This window comes from Clarias gariepinus, chromosome 5, assembly GCF_024256425.1.
Source record: "Clarias gariepinus isolate MV-2021 ecotype Netherlands chromosome 5, CGAR_prim_01v2, whole genome shotgun sequence".
NCBI lineage: Eukaryota > Metazoa > Chordata > Actinopteri > Siluriformes > Clariidae > Clarias > Clarias gariepinus.
This window is the reverse complement of record NC_071104.1, coordinates 25191795-25209624: the sequence shown is the minus strand read 5'-3', so window position 1 is coordinate 25209624 and position 17830 is coordinate 25191795. Positions and strand designations below refer to the sequence as shown.

Below are 17830 nucleotides of genomic sequence, written 5' to 3'. Positions count from 1 at the left end.
TGTCATCTCTCTCTCTCTCTCTCTCTCTCTCTCTTTCAGGCATTTGTGATATTCTGTGGGCTGGGAATCAATAATACAATAATGTACGATCAGGTGAAGAAATCTTGGGCCAAACAGTCTGTGGCCCTGGATGTAAGTCTCTCCTCACATATCTATTGGAAAAATTGCTGTCTGTGTTTTTAAGACAGACAAAAAAGTATTCTGATGTACTGCGTCATGCACTGTGTGATTTCTTTTGGCCTTTTATATTTCTTTATAGCCCTATACAAACATTAACAGCCACCTTTTCTGAAGCATTTTAGCTGCCTACCTGTACATGATAACCCTGTGCTAGTCTTACACACACGGATTGTATTTACTTACATAAAATTAAAAAAAAGGTTTCATTCTGTAAAAAGAAAACTAGTTCATCAGGCATTCTATAATGAGCTTAGTCACAGTTAATACTTATTTAAGGTATAATAAGTTAATAAGTTAACCTTGCCTTATACTGTATATACCAGTATAAGTACCAGTTAAAAGTTTAAACAAAAGTTGAAAGTCAGTTGTCATGAAAGTCACCTGTTCTGGAATAGTTCTTGAAAGAACAATATTATCAATGCACCATGCAAAACCTCTCAAGAACCATGATGAAACTGGCTCTCCTGAAGACCTTCCCAGGAAAGTAAGAGCAAAAATTACCTTTGCTGTAGAGAATGTATGTAGAGTTACCAGCCTCAAAAATCATCAATTAACAGCACCTCAAATTAGAGCTGTTATGCAGGCTTTACAGAGCAGAAGAAGCAGAAACATTTCAACATCAAATGATGATCATTAAATATTTAAAATAAATTCAGTATTGTTTTAGAATGTAGAAAGAAATAAACATCAACAAAGACCATAGAATTAAAAGGTGTATCCAGACATTTGACTGGTAGTGTAATCTACACACAGTCAGGTTTAAAAAATTGTACCCCCTCTCTTTTTTTTTAATGTATTTTGGTGTAAAAAGGATTAAAATAATCTGATCTTAGCAGGGCCCAATATTAGGCAAATACAACTGCAGATGATCAACAAAACAACTTTTTTTCCCCATGCCATTATTTATTTTACAAAAAATTAAGACAAAAAGAAAAAAAAACATGTGGCCAACACTAAGTCCCCTTTTAGTCTCATATCATTGTGGAAAAATGCTTTTTTTATTTAACATTAATTCAGTTCATTTAGGTTTTTGGCCATTCAATTATGCACAGTTCTTGTAATGTCCTGCCATAGCAATTCAATAGGGTTAAGGTCTGGACTTTGACTTGCCCATTCCAAAAAAAAAAGTTTTCTTTTTCAGCCATTCTGATTTACTGGTGTGTTGCGAATGATTGTCCTGTTGCATGACCCAATTTCGACCAAGCTTAAGCTGTTGGACAGATGGCCTCACATTTGCCTCTAGACTACTCTGGTATACAGAAGAATTCAGTGTCAACTTGCAAGTTGCCCTGGTCTTCTGGCTGCAAAACAAGCCCAAATCATCAACCCCTTCCCATTGTGCTTGACAGTGGGTATGAGGTCTTTCTGATGAAATGCTGTTTGTGAAATTTGGTGCTGTGCACTTTGGTCTTATTTGTCCATAGGCTATTGTTCCAGGAGTCTTGTTGTTTGTTCAGATGCAGTTTTGTGAACCTTAGTTGTGCTTTCATGTTCTTTTAGACACAAGAGGCTTCTCATGGCAACCCTTCAAAAACTGTACTTGTTTAGTCTTATTCTAATTGTGCTGTCATGAACTTTTAACCTGCTCAGCAAGGCCTGTATGTAGGGTACTGTATGTAGCTCAACAAGATGTATTTCTCTGAGCATTGCATGGTCTAACCTTGGGGTGAATGTACGGTGGCCCTGAAGTGCAAAACAAATGAACAAAACTGAAAACAAAAAACAAAACAAAACTGAAAACAAAATAACAAAATGGAAAACAAAATAACTAATTCAAAAACAAAATATCAAAACCCAAGACAAAATAACAAAACCCAAAACTAATTTGTTATTTTGTTTTGGGTTTTGTTGTTTTGTTTTTGTTATTTTGTTTTCGGATTTGTTAATTTGTATTGCACTTCTCGGCCACTCAGATACAAACTGGAAAAGGTAGGTATAGTTTGCGAATAAAATTCTTACCCCTGATTGGACGAGACATCTGTCACTCCAGATTTACAGGAATTACTGTAGTAGTGGTAGATTCGTGTGTGTATTAGCACATATCTGATTTATATCTGATTTATTTCCACATATGAAGGAGGCCTGAAACCGATCTCAAAATATCGGAATGCATGCGTTTCTTTTCCTGTTTACACGGACATAGAACATATCTGATATGTGTCACATATGAGCAAAAAATCGGAATTGGGTCACATTTACCTGATAGTGTAAACGTAGCCTAAGTGAAGCAGAACACACAAGAAACAAGGATAGAGAAACAAGTTCCTACTTCCTGTATTACGTGAGTGACAGATGTCTTGTCCAATTAGCGGTTTGTTCATTTGGTTTTGAATTTGTTATTATGTTTTCCATTTTGTTAATTTGGTTTTGAATTTGTTATTTTGTTTTGGGTTTTGTTGTTTTGGTTTTGTTGTTTTGTTATTTAGTTTTTTTAATTTATTTAGTTTTCAGTTTTGTTAATTTGTTTTGCACTTTACGGCCACCGTATGAATGTGCTGGGACGTCCACTCCTAGGAAGTTTGGCAACTGTCTCTTTTTCACTGTAGAACATTGAACTCCAAATTGTTTAGAAGTGGTTTTGTAACCACTTCCAGATCAATATGCAGCCACAAATACAGTACTTCTCTAAGATCACTGCTTATGTCTTAACCTCTTAGCATTGTGTTAACACACACTCAAAAGCTTCAGACGAGCAAACTACAAAAATTTCTGCTTTTACAGTATAGAGGTCTGCACACCTGCTGATGATCAGTTAATCAAAGGTTGATGATTAGCAGCAAATGGTTGCAACTTACCCACTTAAGTCCTGAGAAAGCAATACTTAATATTGTCCACATGTTTTTTTTTTTTTTGGCTTGATTTTAATCAATTAATTAATTAAATAAATAATTGCACTGTGAAAAAGTTATATGTTGTTGTTTGTCTGGGGTTGTATTTGCCTAATGCTGATCATTTTTGCTAATAATTTCATTTTTGATGTTTTTACACTAAAAAAAGTTTTGATTAAAATGGGGGGTCCTAACTTTTGAGCATAACTATATAAATTGTTAGTGTCGAGTTGGTTCCTTACATATATTAATATTAATAATAAAAATGAACAAAGGCATTTATCATCACTAAACTAGGAGAAAAATCTGTGTATGTTACCCATATAAATTATTTCAAAGAATTTGTATGCAGGATTATGTTATAAATATGATAGAAATACAAACATTTAATTATTCAGCACAATGAAAGAATGTGTCCAGGTAAATCTCACCACCCCTAAGAGTTAAAAGTGCTGAAGTAGAACTCTTTCTTAGTCCTGCAAACTCTATACATGTACTGTAAATGTCGTAACTGGTCTTAGGATGGCACACCACAGCTGAATCCATTACCTTCTCTGATTTTTTACACATGATTTACATCTGTAATTCATTTCCAGGCGTGGTCAGACAACACACATTACTCATTTATTACTGTTAAATCTTGAATTGTGTAAGGCATGAGACTGACATCACATGATTAAGGAGTCTTATCTCTCTCTCTCTCTCTCTCTCTCTCTCTCTCACTAAAGGTGCTGTCATATCATGCCACATGCTCTAAAACAGAAGTGGACAAGTTTAAGGTAATGCTTATGATGAAGCAGTTTATTTCCCCCCAAGTTTTGATGACTTCCCATCACGTCAATGTTCATGAGCATTAGTGTTTGTAAAATCTGTATAAAATGGCTGAAATGTATTTAAAATGGCACATTTACAGTAGGAGTATTATTGCCCCACTATTCCAAGGACCCTAGTTTAGTCCTGAGTTGGAGTTATTACATGTGCAGAGTTATGCCTGCTTTCCCTATGCCCGCTTGGGGTTCCTCTGAGTTTCCTTCCACTATCCAAAAACATGCAAAATAAGTGGACTGACTAAGCTAAATAGCTTCTAAATTTGAATGTGTCTGTGTGTATAGTGTCCTAACAAACACTAATGTCTCATATCGTTTGTGTCATTGTCTCATGTCCAGTGTTCCCATGATAAGCTCTGATTTTACCACAACCCTGACATGGATAAATTATCTACTGAAGAATGAATGAACAACACATGCATTTATCATTAAATCAAGGATGGATTAAAGTGCAACATAATTTCCACCTCAAATATCATAAGAATCCTTATTAAAAATCATGCATTTCTCTATTTAAAAACTGGTATTTAAAATAAAAAATATGAAATACTGTGTTATGCAAATACACGTTAATTGTATGTTGCAGTATTTATTAATATTGATGCATGGTTAATAAGTCCATTAGTGTTCTTGCATTACTCATAGCATCACAGTAGGGTCATATTTGCCTCATTAGTGGACGCACATCCATCATATTAGACTTTTCCACAATGATTTTCCCTTTGAATGACTTCATGGGCAATGAACACTTGCTGGAGGCTTTGAAACCTGTTGGCTTTCATTAATGTGTACAGCGGAGACTAGTACTGCTCAAATAATGCAGCTTTGAGCTTTGTCTCTAACTGTTTGTCTTACTCTCTAACACTCTCTGTCAGACACCCACTCTCTCTTTAATGTTCTCTCTCTCACTCTCTTTCTCTCTCTCTCCCTCTCTCTCTCTCTCTCAAACACACACACATTTTAAATGTCACTGAAATGCAAGCTCAACAGTCATTCATAAATTCATAAATATAGTGCTGTACTGCCACTAAAGCACTTTTTAATATCTCACCCATAAATGAGTATATACAGTTCTGTGTACAATGCATTATCTCTATACCTGGTACATAAGGAGAAAGACAGAGCAAGTAAGACAAAGAGAGAATGTAAGAACATTATTAATTTCCCTTCTTATTCAGGCTAGGCTCCAAAGGGACTGTTCTCCAGAAGGCAGTGAAGCAATGAAACCCTGAAACTGTGATAAGACACCACATACTGTACATATAGAAACTAACACAGAGATTTTTAATGATTTATTAAGTGCATATATATATATATATATGCACTTAATCAATATATATATATGACTCAATTAAAATGTCCAGATGAATTAAAGGTTAACAATGCCCAGTTTGAGACTAGTGAATAGAAAAACAGACAATTGCTTCTGGTGGTTTTGCATGTTTACCACCTCCTGATATTATTAGTATTAGAATTCACAGATACCTATAATTAGTAACTGCCAGTGACGTCACCAAAACACATCTATTCCCTTGCCAATGCATGCTCTCTCTCTCTCTCTCTCTCTCTCTCTCTCTCTCTCACACACACACACACACACAATCTCTGTCACATTGTGTAAGCTCTATCTATAGACCACCTCATTAGCAGTTTATCTCTGTGCTGTTGAGATTCTCAGCTGTGCAAATCTCGGTTTTAATTGGATAACTAGACGCAGTGGAATCAGAAGCATTAGTAAGAATCTACCAAGCACTCCTCATTTCATTCATCAAGGACATGAATGAAAGTGGCTGAACACAGCCATAATGCAGCCTTCCGCTGTATTCCTCCTCTCTATTTTGTGCCTCTTGCATTATCAGAAGCTGATTGCATCGTTTCTTTCTGTAGTGATCATTGACACAAAACTACTAGCTAGGAAAAAAGTCCGACGGGTTTGAATTAACTCTGAATTGGATGGACTTTTGGAGAAAGTTGAAGTCAAGTTAAAGGGCATCACTGCCATTGCAGTTAACCCTGGAGACATAGACTACTTTGATAAGGCGCTGTTGTCAAATACCAAAGTGTTATGTGTAGTCCCAAAGTGAAACTGGACCTGGTATTTGGCAGATGATCTTATCCAGAGTGACTTACAGAAGTGCCTTGAAACCTTGATCAATAAATACATCCTTATACTGGTTCACTAGGTTACTGACCATCAGTACCAGCAGCCTAAAGCACTGTTGGATAAGGTAAAGGGTAACTCTTTAGGGTCATTTAAAAAGTAAAAGTGTTCAGCTTGAATATTTATTCAGAACTCTAGAGGAAGATCGTTTCACCACCTAGGTGCCAGAACAGAAAAATGCCTTGATAGGTGCCTTCCTTGTACCCTGAGAGATGGCGGTGTTAACACTGCTAGAGGATCCGAGGGAGCATGGTGCAGTACAAGGTGTGATAAGTGTTTTGTGGTAGTTGGGTGCTGGTTTGTTTTCGTTTGCAAGCATCAGTTTTAAATCTGATGTGGGTCGTTACAGGAAACCAATGAAGAGTGCACATTAACAGACCTGCTAGAAGCAAGTTGCATTAGTCCAGTCAGTGTGACTGAACAAGTACCTGAGTGGCCTGTGTGGATAGAAATAGATGAATCCTTATGAAACTTTAAAGAACTCAACATGAGCATGTCAGTTTAGCGGTCTTTAGTTAACTTCAAGGTTACATGCAGTGAAAAATTATTCTAGAGTTGTCTAGACAGTTCATGGCAGGGAATCACCTCGAATAAACAGCTGTTTAGTTTTGCTGTGATTAAATTTTAGTTGATGAGCTGCCATCAAACATGAGGTGGCTGCCAGACATACTGAGACCTGAGCAGAAAGTGAGAGGGAAGGAGAGGATAAGTTGAGTGTTACTCATGTACTGTAGAAGTAGAATAAAAAACTTGTGTAAGGAAATGACTTTTTTTACACAGAGTGTAGAGAAAGAATAGAAAAGGACCGATTACTGAGCCTTGTGGGACATTGTTGACGAGTCTGCATAGAACAGTTGTGGATCTCTTCTATTTTACTTGATATGACCACCTTTCCAGGTGGGATGCAACCCATTGCCATGCTACTGTATCACAGATTCCAAGACTCGAGACTTGATAGACAAAAGAGTCTTGTGGTTGACTATGTCAAATGTTGCTGATACTGTAGGTCGAGGAAGGTGAGGAGAGATGACATTTTAGCAGTATGTAGTTTCTTAGTGACAGGCAATAGGGAAGTGCCTGTGCAATGTGCCACTTAGACTGCTTAGAATTGTGAAAGTTGTGCTGTGAGAGATAAAGAGACAGTTGATCATACTGGATAGTGGGTTAAAGGATTTTAGAAAGGAAAGAGTAGAGTAATACAGATCCTAAGTTGTCGATGTATGATGGATCCAAAGTAGGATTCTTCATGAGTAACCCTTGCTCTTGTGAATGTAGCAGGTACATGACCAGATATTATGGAACTGTTGATGACAGTTGTGATGAAGAGGATCTTTTCTGTTGCTAGGTTAGAAAAATGTCTTAAGGAAAGAAGGAGGATCCTGAGAATGTACTGTCAGGTCTGGGGTAGGAGTAAATGTCTGGCAAATTTTTAAATTTTTTCATTGTTAAAGATGGCAAAGTCTTCAGCAGTCAGGAAGGATGGAGCAGGAGGAGTTGGCAGGTTAAGTAAAGGTGTTGTGGTGCCTTGCAGATTTTGAGCAGAAGATTCCAGCACTTTCGTGTAAAAGCCAGTCATATTAGAAGTCACTTTGTATAAGAATTTGACCAGGAGATCACATTTAGATGAGTTGTGGTTTTTTATTCATATTTTCTTTGCTGTTCTTAATTCTCTATGAATGCTATGCACCACATCTGATAGCCAGAGGACAGGGAAAGAAATCATCCTGATTTTAAAAGTTAGAAGGTATGGATAAACAGTGATATGGATATGGAAGTGCATGGATAAATAAAGTGAGAAAAGTGTTACTGGCTATATAAGGTGGGAGTGAGGGTCTAAAGGAGTCAGGGTCTGGAAGGAATTACAGGGTACCGAAAGACACAGAGGAAGGGGAGATACATGTAGATTTAGGCAGGGATACTGATAATAATAGTGAAGGATACCAGGTGATGATGGAAATGTGTAGTGGGGTATCATCGATGTCTGTAGCTGGAAAGGGGCAGCCACACACAAATGCATGCATGCACACACACACACTGATCAGCCATAGAATTAAAATCACCTGTGTAATAAAGTATAGGTCATAACAGTTTGTGCTGTCAAAACAGCTCTGACTTATCTTGGCCTGTATTTGCTATAGGATCTGCCACTAAGACATTAACAGATCCTTTAAGTCCTGTAAGTCAATAGTTCTGGCTACCTTTCATTGGTCTTGTTAGTTCGACATATCCCACAGATGCTTGATCAGATTGATATCCGGGCAATTCGTCAAGTCAAGTCAATACCTTATGCCATCTGTTATTGTAAAAAAATAAAAATAAATTCGTAGGACTAGGCCTTACAAAAGACTTACAAAAGTGCTTAAGTTTCTGTCATTGGATACATCTTTACACTGGGTTACTAGTTACTAGTCAAACACTGTTGAAAAGGGTTTTTTCGGGGTCGGGAAGCTAGGTTTGAGATTAACCCAATTACTGAAGTCTGAATATGTCTTAAGTCGACATTTAAAGACTTTTGACGGAGACTCAGCTGTACAGACATCTGAAAGAAGTTCATTCTACCAACTACTGTAAGTGCCATAACAGAAAAGAGTCTAGATGCATGTCTTCCTCGATCTCTGAGAGATGGTGGGACCAGCCGAGCAGTGCTTGAGGATCGAAGAGAACGTGGTGCATAATAGTCTTTACTCCAAACATGCATCAGGGATGCTAGGCGACCATGACCCTGCTGCTGGTTCACTGGTTGTCCTTCCTTGTACCACTTTTGATAGGTACTATACACTGTATATTGGAAACACCCCATAAGACCTGCCGTTTTAAAAATGCACACACCATCTAGCCATCACAATTTTCAAAGTTCCTTAGATTCATGCTCTTACTTAGATGCGCTGTATTTTTACAGAATAACATATAGTGCATTTCCAAATACTGGTTGTTCAGATAAATATACACACTTTCTCCATGAGCATACTGTATGTGCCAGAGATGCTGTGACCTCTGACATCATTTCTTGCTGCCCTGCTTGGCTATTCCTATTGTTGGAGTCACCGGTACCCGCCTGTCTGTACTCTGTAAAGGTCTCCTGATTAAATCAAGGTCAGGTGTGAACAATTACACAGCACAACCAGACAAAGTGTGTGGTGTTAAAATCATCTGGCTACAGATATTGCAACATCCAGTTTGGACAGAAAATAAGAAGGACTGCGGTTTCCTACAGTTATCTTTTGTGTCTTTCACAGAAAATATGTCCAGTACTGAATAATATAATATCAGCAAAAAATCTATTGAGGATATTGTGCCTCTTGCCAGTATAATATGTCTTGAAGACTTTTTATTTTACCTTACTGTTAATTAAGCCAATCAAGAAAATAAATAAACCCCCTCATAGTTCATCTAGTTCATTCATATTAGCTTTACTACTGTATGTGCAACAACTTAAAGCCTGAACATAAGTGGTTTGTGGTAGTGGACATGACTAATGGCTTCTGGTCTGTCATATAGTCACCCGAATCATGACCACAACTGTCCATATACGTATAGAGTACAACTAGAAGCTGTGTCAAGGTTAACATCAATATTTATATTGCACAAAAATCATTACATGAACTATTCTTATTTTATGGTGTCATGATGGTGTGCAGTAGTAAATGTATAATATATGGTTTTGAATGATCAACTACTTATTATGCTGAATATTACACCACCAGAACTCCTCATGCCATATTGTGCATGTTTTAAAATATTGATTTTAAGGTTAAGGAGGTGTTCAATATCATACAGATGCTTTTTAACTATTTTTTTAAAAATTCAGTAAGAATCACTAAGATCAAACTCATTACTATGTATGCCTTTTTTTAAGACAAGAGCTGTTAGACTCATGGACACTTTAATCATTTACAACAAACGATAAGATTTTTTTCTTATGCTCAACAACCTGCAAATTGGCTTTTATCAACAAGCCTATCAACTAAGCCTAACATGTTCGTATTAGTGGTTTAGGTTGTTGCTTAGGAGATAATCCACACACATGCACACACACACACACACACACACACAGACGCACACACACACACACACACACACACACACACACACACTCACTCACTCACTCACTCACACACACACACACACACACACACACACACACACACACACACACACACACACACACACACACACACACACACTCACTCACTCACACACACACACACACACACACTGGATGCTTCAGTAGAGCTTAATGTTTAGTATATTTTACAATGTTAGTAGTCGTTAATTTTGTTTTGAGTAAGATATACCTGAAGAAACAGATTTCAACCCCCCCCCCTCTCTCTCTCTATCTATCTCTCTCTCTCTTGCTCTTTTCCAGGCAGCGAACATCCCTCTGGTCTGTGAGCTCGGCATTGATAAACTCCCCTTTGATGACTTTTCTCTCGACGTGGACGCCATGATAACAGCAGCCCTACGCATGTTCATGGAGCTTGGCATGGTGCAGAAATTCAAGATAGATTATGAGGTCTCAGACACACACATGCATTTTATGCAGAATGTTCTGCTATGACGTTTCCCGCCCCTGTTCTTTGCTACTATTTAACTTTATGCTTCATTCAAGATGAGGTCGTGTTGCTCTATATGACATACTTAAGGCCATCTGTCATCTGTGTCTTTTCTCCTTTACTTTTATAAGAATAAAATTCAAGGACTTAAATCCTCTTCACCTCTCTGCCCTTTATCCAGCTTTGATATGGTCTTATGGATTCAGCTTTGATCACACAATTCTGGTCTATTGGTTTTCTCATTTTTTTTCTCTATATTTCTGATTTGCACCCTTTTTCTTTAGATTCTGTGTCGGTGGCTGCTGACTGTAAGGAAGAACTATCGCATGGTTCTGTACCACAACTGGAGACATGCGTTTAATGTCTGCCAGTGCATGTTCGCCATGCTTACTGTAAGTCACACACATACGAAGTAAAGAACATTGATATTGCTAATGGGTTACATGTACTTCTATTCTGAAGTATTTAATTCCATTCTGACTTTATGTTCATTCTAAATGTTATGTTCATTCTAAAAGTTGCATGTGATGTATACTGTACATTATTTTTCCTTTAAATCACTTTGATTAACATCACAGAATAAAACTCAAGAGTAGCAATGCCAATATAAAAAGGCAGATACTGTATGTAGTGTTTGTGCAAAGAAAATGAGTGTAAAATGTTTCCACTACTATAGCCTGTATACAGGAGGAAGCACCTCGCTCTACTTGCACTTGCAGCACTTGGCTCTACTCTGCTTCATGCTTAAACTGTTACCTATATCCCTGATTGTGTTTGTGTTGCATTTTTTTATTTTTTTGAAACACTTCCAAAACTGTGTGAAAATGCACCTTAAATATACACAGTGAAAGCCTGGACTAGATCACTTATTAAATGAAAGTAAAATGCTTTCAGTGTTCTTTGTAGCATGCACCCTAGGCAGAAACAGCATTAGTGCATTAGCACCTCTACAGGCTGTCACACATAGAACATCCACTTTTCGGATCTTTTGGTTTGGCGTGCTAGGCAGAGGCAGAATTAGAGCATTTTGGTGACCATATTGGTTAATTCTGCTAACCCACTAATCCAAGAGTTTATGATTTGAGTCCTCCAAATAAAAGGATCTTTGTCATTAAAACAAATAAAAAATAAAGTCATTAAGAATACAAGAAGTGCGAATTATATAATTATAAATAAAATATGAATAAAATATAACTTCAATAATGAAATACATTGCTCATTAAGATTTTGTGCTGGTTATCAGAAGGTTGTACAGTAAGTTTGAACATCTGTTTAAAAAATCATAAACATCTGTTCACAGAATCACAATCATTTGAAGTAATTTTTGGCTAAAATAATTTGGCAAAGTAAATATTTGTTAAAAATAAAACATAACTTTTTTATTTATAAAATAGGAAATCACAATATAAAGCAATTTCCCTTCGGGATTAATAAAGTTCTTTGAATCTTAAATAATTTTATTTATAAAATAAGTCTTTTTAATTATTTACTAAATAATACCATAGACAGCACAGGTATGCACTGCTATTTCATACTTGTGTCCAAGGATCTTAGTTCAGTCCTGTCCTCTTCTCCATTAAAGCATACAGATGAATGAGCATGTGGATGTATGTGAATGGTGCCCTATGATAGATTGGCATGCCATCTGTAGTAAATTCTTTCACATTGGACCCTGGGGTACCAAGATATGCTCTGAATGCACCACAACCCTGTCCAGGGTAAAGTGGTTGTTAAATTTATTTTTCTCAAATAGATTTTTGTTAAATGATGTAGCATTATATTACTTAATAATGATAAATTAGTTCTTTCACCAACTTATTTTTTTGTCTCTTGAATTTGTAGTTCGCCATGCTACACAAATGCTGTAAAAATGCTGTTTAATCAACAATTACAGTACACACATTTAAAATCTATTCATGTGTTAGCTCTTACTACAGAAATGATAATATATCAGAACTAATGCATTAACCTGCAGTTTACCATGGTGTTATAGAAAATTAATTCCTCTGACCAGTCAGAACGAAAAATTCACCAGCACTGTGGTGTAAAGAAATGTGAATTAAACAAATGCAAAGTAATCAATAGACCATCAATAATGAGTATAGTTATTGATATACTTGCATTTAACATAATTTTAATGAAGTCTCTCTGGTAATCTACCCAAGCAATTATATTAGTTTTGGTATACTGTTACATGTGTGTGTCTCAGACTGCAGGTTTCCAAGAGACCCTCTCAGATCTGGAGATCTTAGCGCTCATTGTGGGATGCGTGTGCCATGATCTAGATCATCGTGGAACCAACAATGCCTTCCAAGCCAAGTATGACGCACGTACAATCAGCTGTAATGGTAGTGCCAAAGAATCAAGCAATTATGTACACTGTGTGTACATTTACAATAAGCCCTGATCATGTTCATCTGTGTGTCTTTTTATTTCCTTATTAGCACCATTATTTAAGTTTCACATAGAGTGGGGGACATCTGTCAGGGTAGCGATGGAGGTGGGTTTACCCATCAGCCTCAGCAAGTCAAATGTTTATGATAACGTTATAGCAGTTGTTATGATTGTTGTCTAGAATCCTAATTACTGCTTATCATCTTGTTCAGTTTTTCTCTTGGTGTTTTACTTATTGTTAAAAGGAATCTGCACTGCATCCACCGCTCCCTCAAAACCTTGACACCAGCCTGTGCAGCTATAACAAACCATTTGATTGATGAGCACCTTATACTGTACAGTTCCAGAATGAATCCCTGATATATTTAACTAACCCCATATCAAAGTACCTAGAATTAAATACTTAGATGCACACAGTTTAGTATTAGAGTACTGTACACTGTGTGGCATGTGCCATCCACATACAATCAGTACAACTGCATTCATTCATTCATTCATCCTGGTTGACCTTTGCTTGTTTTGTAGTGTTACTTCCTAAAAATGGAATGGACTTGGCACAGAGGTGTCCATATGGTTGCAACTTGATTTACCAATAATTTTCATAAGGGTTGTGATTTTATAAGTAGTCAGTTCTTTGACCTGGGATTACAGTGTACTGTATGTGTATCTAGATTTGGCAAATATATCAACTTGTGTTGAGAAAGAGTGTGTGATAGATAAACAGTGAACATATCAGCAAGTCAGTGACGCACATTCAACGTCTATTCCATCTTTCACTCACCTGCCAATGCACTTGCTATCTATATTACCTTTTATTTGGCACAGCATAAAGCATGCCCTTTCCAGGCTTGTGAGTAACATATCATGTGTCCATCTCTCATCACGTTCTCATCATGTTGCTTTCAGGACAGGGTCTGCTCTATCTCTTCTCTATGGGACCTCAGCTACCATGGAGCATCACCACTTTAACCATGCTGTTATGATCCTGCAGAGTGAAGTAAGATCCCGTACTCACACTCCCATACACACATTCATACAGTATGTTGTTATACATTCATAGGTTCATACAACATCATTACAGAACAGCAGAACTAATAATAATCACAGGTTACTTACTTTACTACTGGTACTGACAGCTAACATGGCTGAAATGTACAGTTTATTAAACCCACGTTTGAGTCCATGGGGAGATTAAAAAAGGGCAACAGAGCAACAGTGAATGTAATTAATCAGTGTACTTACGGACAATAAATGATTAGAGACAGGCGTATATAATTAGAGGCAGGTAAAGATGGGGAGAAATAAGGATGGCTAATGAGAGTTAAAGAAAAGCTAATGCTGTACATATTTAGATTATTTTACAGCATTACAACTTGGCACCTCTGGTAACACAGGTTTACTGGGTACGTTATAAGAGAAAGAAGCAGAAATCAGGTTAGTCTTTTTTTGCAGTTGATCCTCCATTGGTACTCTACTGGGTGAAAGTCTGGAGGAAAGCGCCTTAACAGACGACAATAGATTAAATGGGAACGTTATCGCTGTCAGATTGGACTCCTACCGCTACTATTATACAGTATACACTATTTGGTTTCTAGGGCTATAAGGAAACCCAGTTTCAAATAAAGCTCCCACAGTCATTTGTTTTATTTTTCCAGGTATTATTTAGATTCCTTATACTCACAGTGTGTGTCTGAGTAAAGACCAAGTGTCACCAATGAAGGGGACTGAAAGCACAAAAATAGGCCTGCATTGAAAAAAGGGTTTCTGACTCACGTGTGGCACAACAGATAAGTGCTTGAGAGATCGTGAGTTTAAATCCCGCTGATGCAACATCCAAAGGATGTCAGAGAATCGGCTGTACTTTCTAGGTGGGAGGGATGGCATTACTCTCACCCTTGTCACTAGTCATGCATGAGTGGTTATGAATGCAGCAGGTTTTTAAAAATGTTTTATTTAATTGTGTTTTGCTGCTCTGGGGGTTATGGAATCGTGTGTTTTGGAGCAAGCACATACTAGCCTTCACCCGTTCCCATTTGGTAGCTATATGCTGATTGGGAAGAGCTAGCTAGTGGGTGAAAATTGCCCAGTGACCCAACTGGGAGAAAATGGGTTAAACTATGTGCTTCCATCCTCTACTCTGCTATAATAAGGAAATTATTACAACTAGCAAACTATATATATAGCTCATTATGGTTGACATTATGTGTGTGAGCAGTTTACACTTATAAGATCATCATCTTCGTTATCCAGAATACCTGTTCAAACCTTGCTGAAAGATATAGTTTATTGGATGAAAGTTTAAGGCCATCATCAGCAGATTGTGTATACATATGTGAATACTGTATATGAGCTGATTGATGTTGCTCTCATTAGCTTTAACCAAAAAAAAAAAATTTATTATATAGTTTTGAAAATGTGTTGACAGAATAAACCATATAAATTAACTTTTCTGATTAGCAAGAGCCTGCAACCAAGAACACACAGAGATTATCAGTTAAATAATAGCAGAAAAAGTTATAAATGAGCATGTGCCTTGTTGTCTTCAGCTCCAAAAACATTTGCTCTTTTCCAGGGCCATAATATATTCTCTAATTTATCATCCCGGGATTATGGAGACCTCATGCAGCTGCTGAAACAGTCCATCCTGGCCACAGATCTTACATTGTATTTCGAGTGAGTGCTGTTGTCTCTGCAGGTCTCTGCATTTATTAAGAGTCTTTGATACACATAAATGCAAATGGTAAAAATCTCATATATTCAGTCATTCTGATCTTTTTTTTAAATAGTCTGTTCATTCCGATTTTTACACAAAGAGCAATGATAAATTGCAGAACTGCTATTCAGTTAAGAAAAATGTACATATAGTATATAGTACTAAATGTATACACAGTATACATTACTATACAAAGTATACTATATTTAACACCCTAACATTATGTTCTGGAATGGTTACGACTTGACTTTTTTCAAGCCTCTACTGCCTCCTTGTGGTTAAAGAGTGAAACACACAAGACCCAAAAGAAGTTTGCATTAAAGGTTATTAAGGAGGGTGCAGTTATATAAGAGTCATTTTGTGTTGCAAGAGTTTGAAGGTTCTCTAAAGCTGTCATTCAAAAAAAATCTGCAAAGAGAAAGTACTCCAGTACTAAAGCTCTTTAAAAAAGAGTTGGTTGATATGGACATCCAAGCAGTCAGGACAGTCACTTTTAAATTTTCTCTTTTTGCACTGCATTACGTAAATGTTATAGATGTTATAGCTACACAAACTACCCTAAAATCACATCCCAGGTTACAGATGTAGAAATTGATCAGAAGGCTTGTGGTTGGCAGAAACCTCTTTACCAGGATGAAAAGACAAGACAGTAACGTTAGGGTCCTGTTGGCTATGAAACCAAAGCATTGTTTAGTTCTGCAGGGTGAATTGTGTCATCATTAATTTTTATGCACTTTTCACAGAAACAGAAGTTGTTTCTTTGAGCTGGTGAATAAAGGGGAATATAACTGGAATGTTAAAGAACACAGAGACATGTTTAGGTAAGTTACAAATAACAAATTATGCCTAGCAGTATCAGTCATAGCTTTAACACTGTTATTTAATTAATATTGGCAGAAAAGCAATGCTACACCTTGTGTTCAACATTACTGACGTTATATCGTAGATCCATGTTAATGACTGCTTGTGATTTGGGAGCTGTGACCAAGCCGTGGGAAACCTCTCGCAAGGCAAGCTCCGACCCATTCTTACTTATCAATGTCGCTTTTTGTACTGTGCATGTGTGTACTGTGTGTATATATATATATATATATATATATATATATATATATATGTCTTAATGTTCATATAGTGTATCTGTGTGTTGGTAAAGGTAGCAGAGCTGGTCACCAGCGAGTTTTTCGAGCAGGGAGACAGAGAAAGATCTGAACTGAAGCTGACTCCTTCTGTAAGTCATGTCTGTAAACTCATCATATCAACTTGCAAAAAGTTTATTCAAAGCTTCTTTTGTGTGTTTGTATATTATAAGAAAAAGTGTACAGTGATTAGGTACATAACATAACAGCAATAATTAATAATGATCATTATTATAATCAGGCCATTATTATAATTAGGGCTTAAGGTGGTGTTCACACTGGATGGGGTACCAACCTATCACAGGGCACAAACACACACTCACACACCACACTCCGGAACAACTCTGGAAACCCAGAATGATTGACTGATTGAACACAGACCCGAGGTGAGACTCAACCCTGACCCCAGTTACATTAAATAAGGAATTGTATTTTGATTATAATTATGTGCCTTTTATAGACACCTTCTTAAATCAATGTTGAACAATATACCGTAAAATATCAAGAGTATAATTCTTCGAGTGAGATTTTCATACATGGTTTTAAACATGCGCTGTTTACAATCAGTTGTTACATTGAATGAAATTTCAGCTGGATAGGATGCTGTTTTTCATTTTTACAAAGTTTTCCATTATCAATTACAAACGGTTTTAAAATTAATTAAAAACCCATACAACATGTGGCCATGACATGAATTCAAGGATTCGTTCGTTCTGTTTTGAAAATCATTTTCTTACTTTCTTTAAGATCAACCAAATGCGTATGCGTATAAGATATTGTCACTACAGATTTAATCCCTGTGCTGGATTATAAACAAACAGTCTGATATGAAGGCCATTTACTTTCACTTAAATTCAAAGGTTGAACACACAAACACACTCACACACCCACACAGAATGAACAAAGCGAAACGTCAAAAGCTTTTTCTTGTCCTTATGGTTCCTGATAATTGGAAATCATGGGGTTGGGAGGGACATTAGTTAAAGAGCTAGCTTCTCAGAGCTTTGATGTTCAGGCGCTTTTGTGTACCATGACAGT

General features: G+C 36.9%; 1 protein-coding gene across 1 annotated transcript in view; it reads left to right on the top strand.

Annotated features, from left to right (window-relative positions):
* Positions 1–17830, top strand: part of pde11a (phosphodiesterase 11a) — a 75591-nt gene that overhangs the window by 48510 nt on the left and 9251 nt on the right. Inside the window, exons 9-18 of the mRNA XM_053496517.1 lie at positions 40–132; positions 3737–3787; positions 10363–10509; positions 10834–10941; positions 12759–12868; positions 13850–13940; positions 15516–15616; positions 16400–16477; positions 16603–16666; positions 16810–16884. Of these exons, the coding sequence (XP_053352492.1) occupies positions 40–132; positions 3737–3787; positions 10363–10509; positions 10834–10941; positions 12759–12868; positions 13850–13940; positions 15516–15616; positions 16400–16477; positions 16603–16666; positions 16810–16884 (918 nt within the window). The remainder of the gene's footprint in view (positions 1–39; positions 133–3736; positions 3788–10362; positions 10510–10833; positions 10942–12758; positions 12869–13849; positions 13941–15515; positions 15617–16399; positions 16478–16602; positions 16667–16809; positions 16885–17830) is intronic.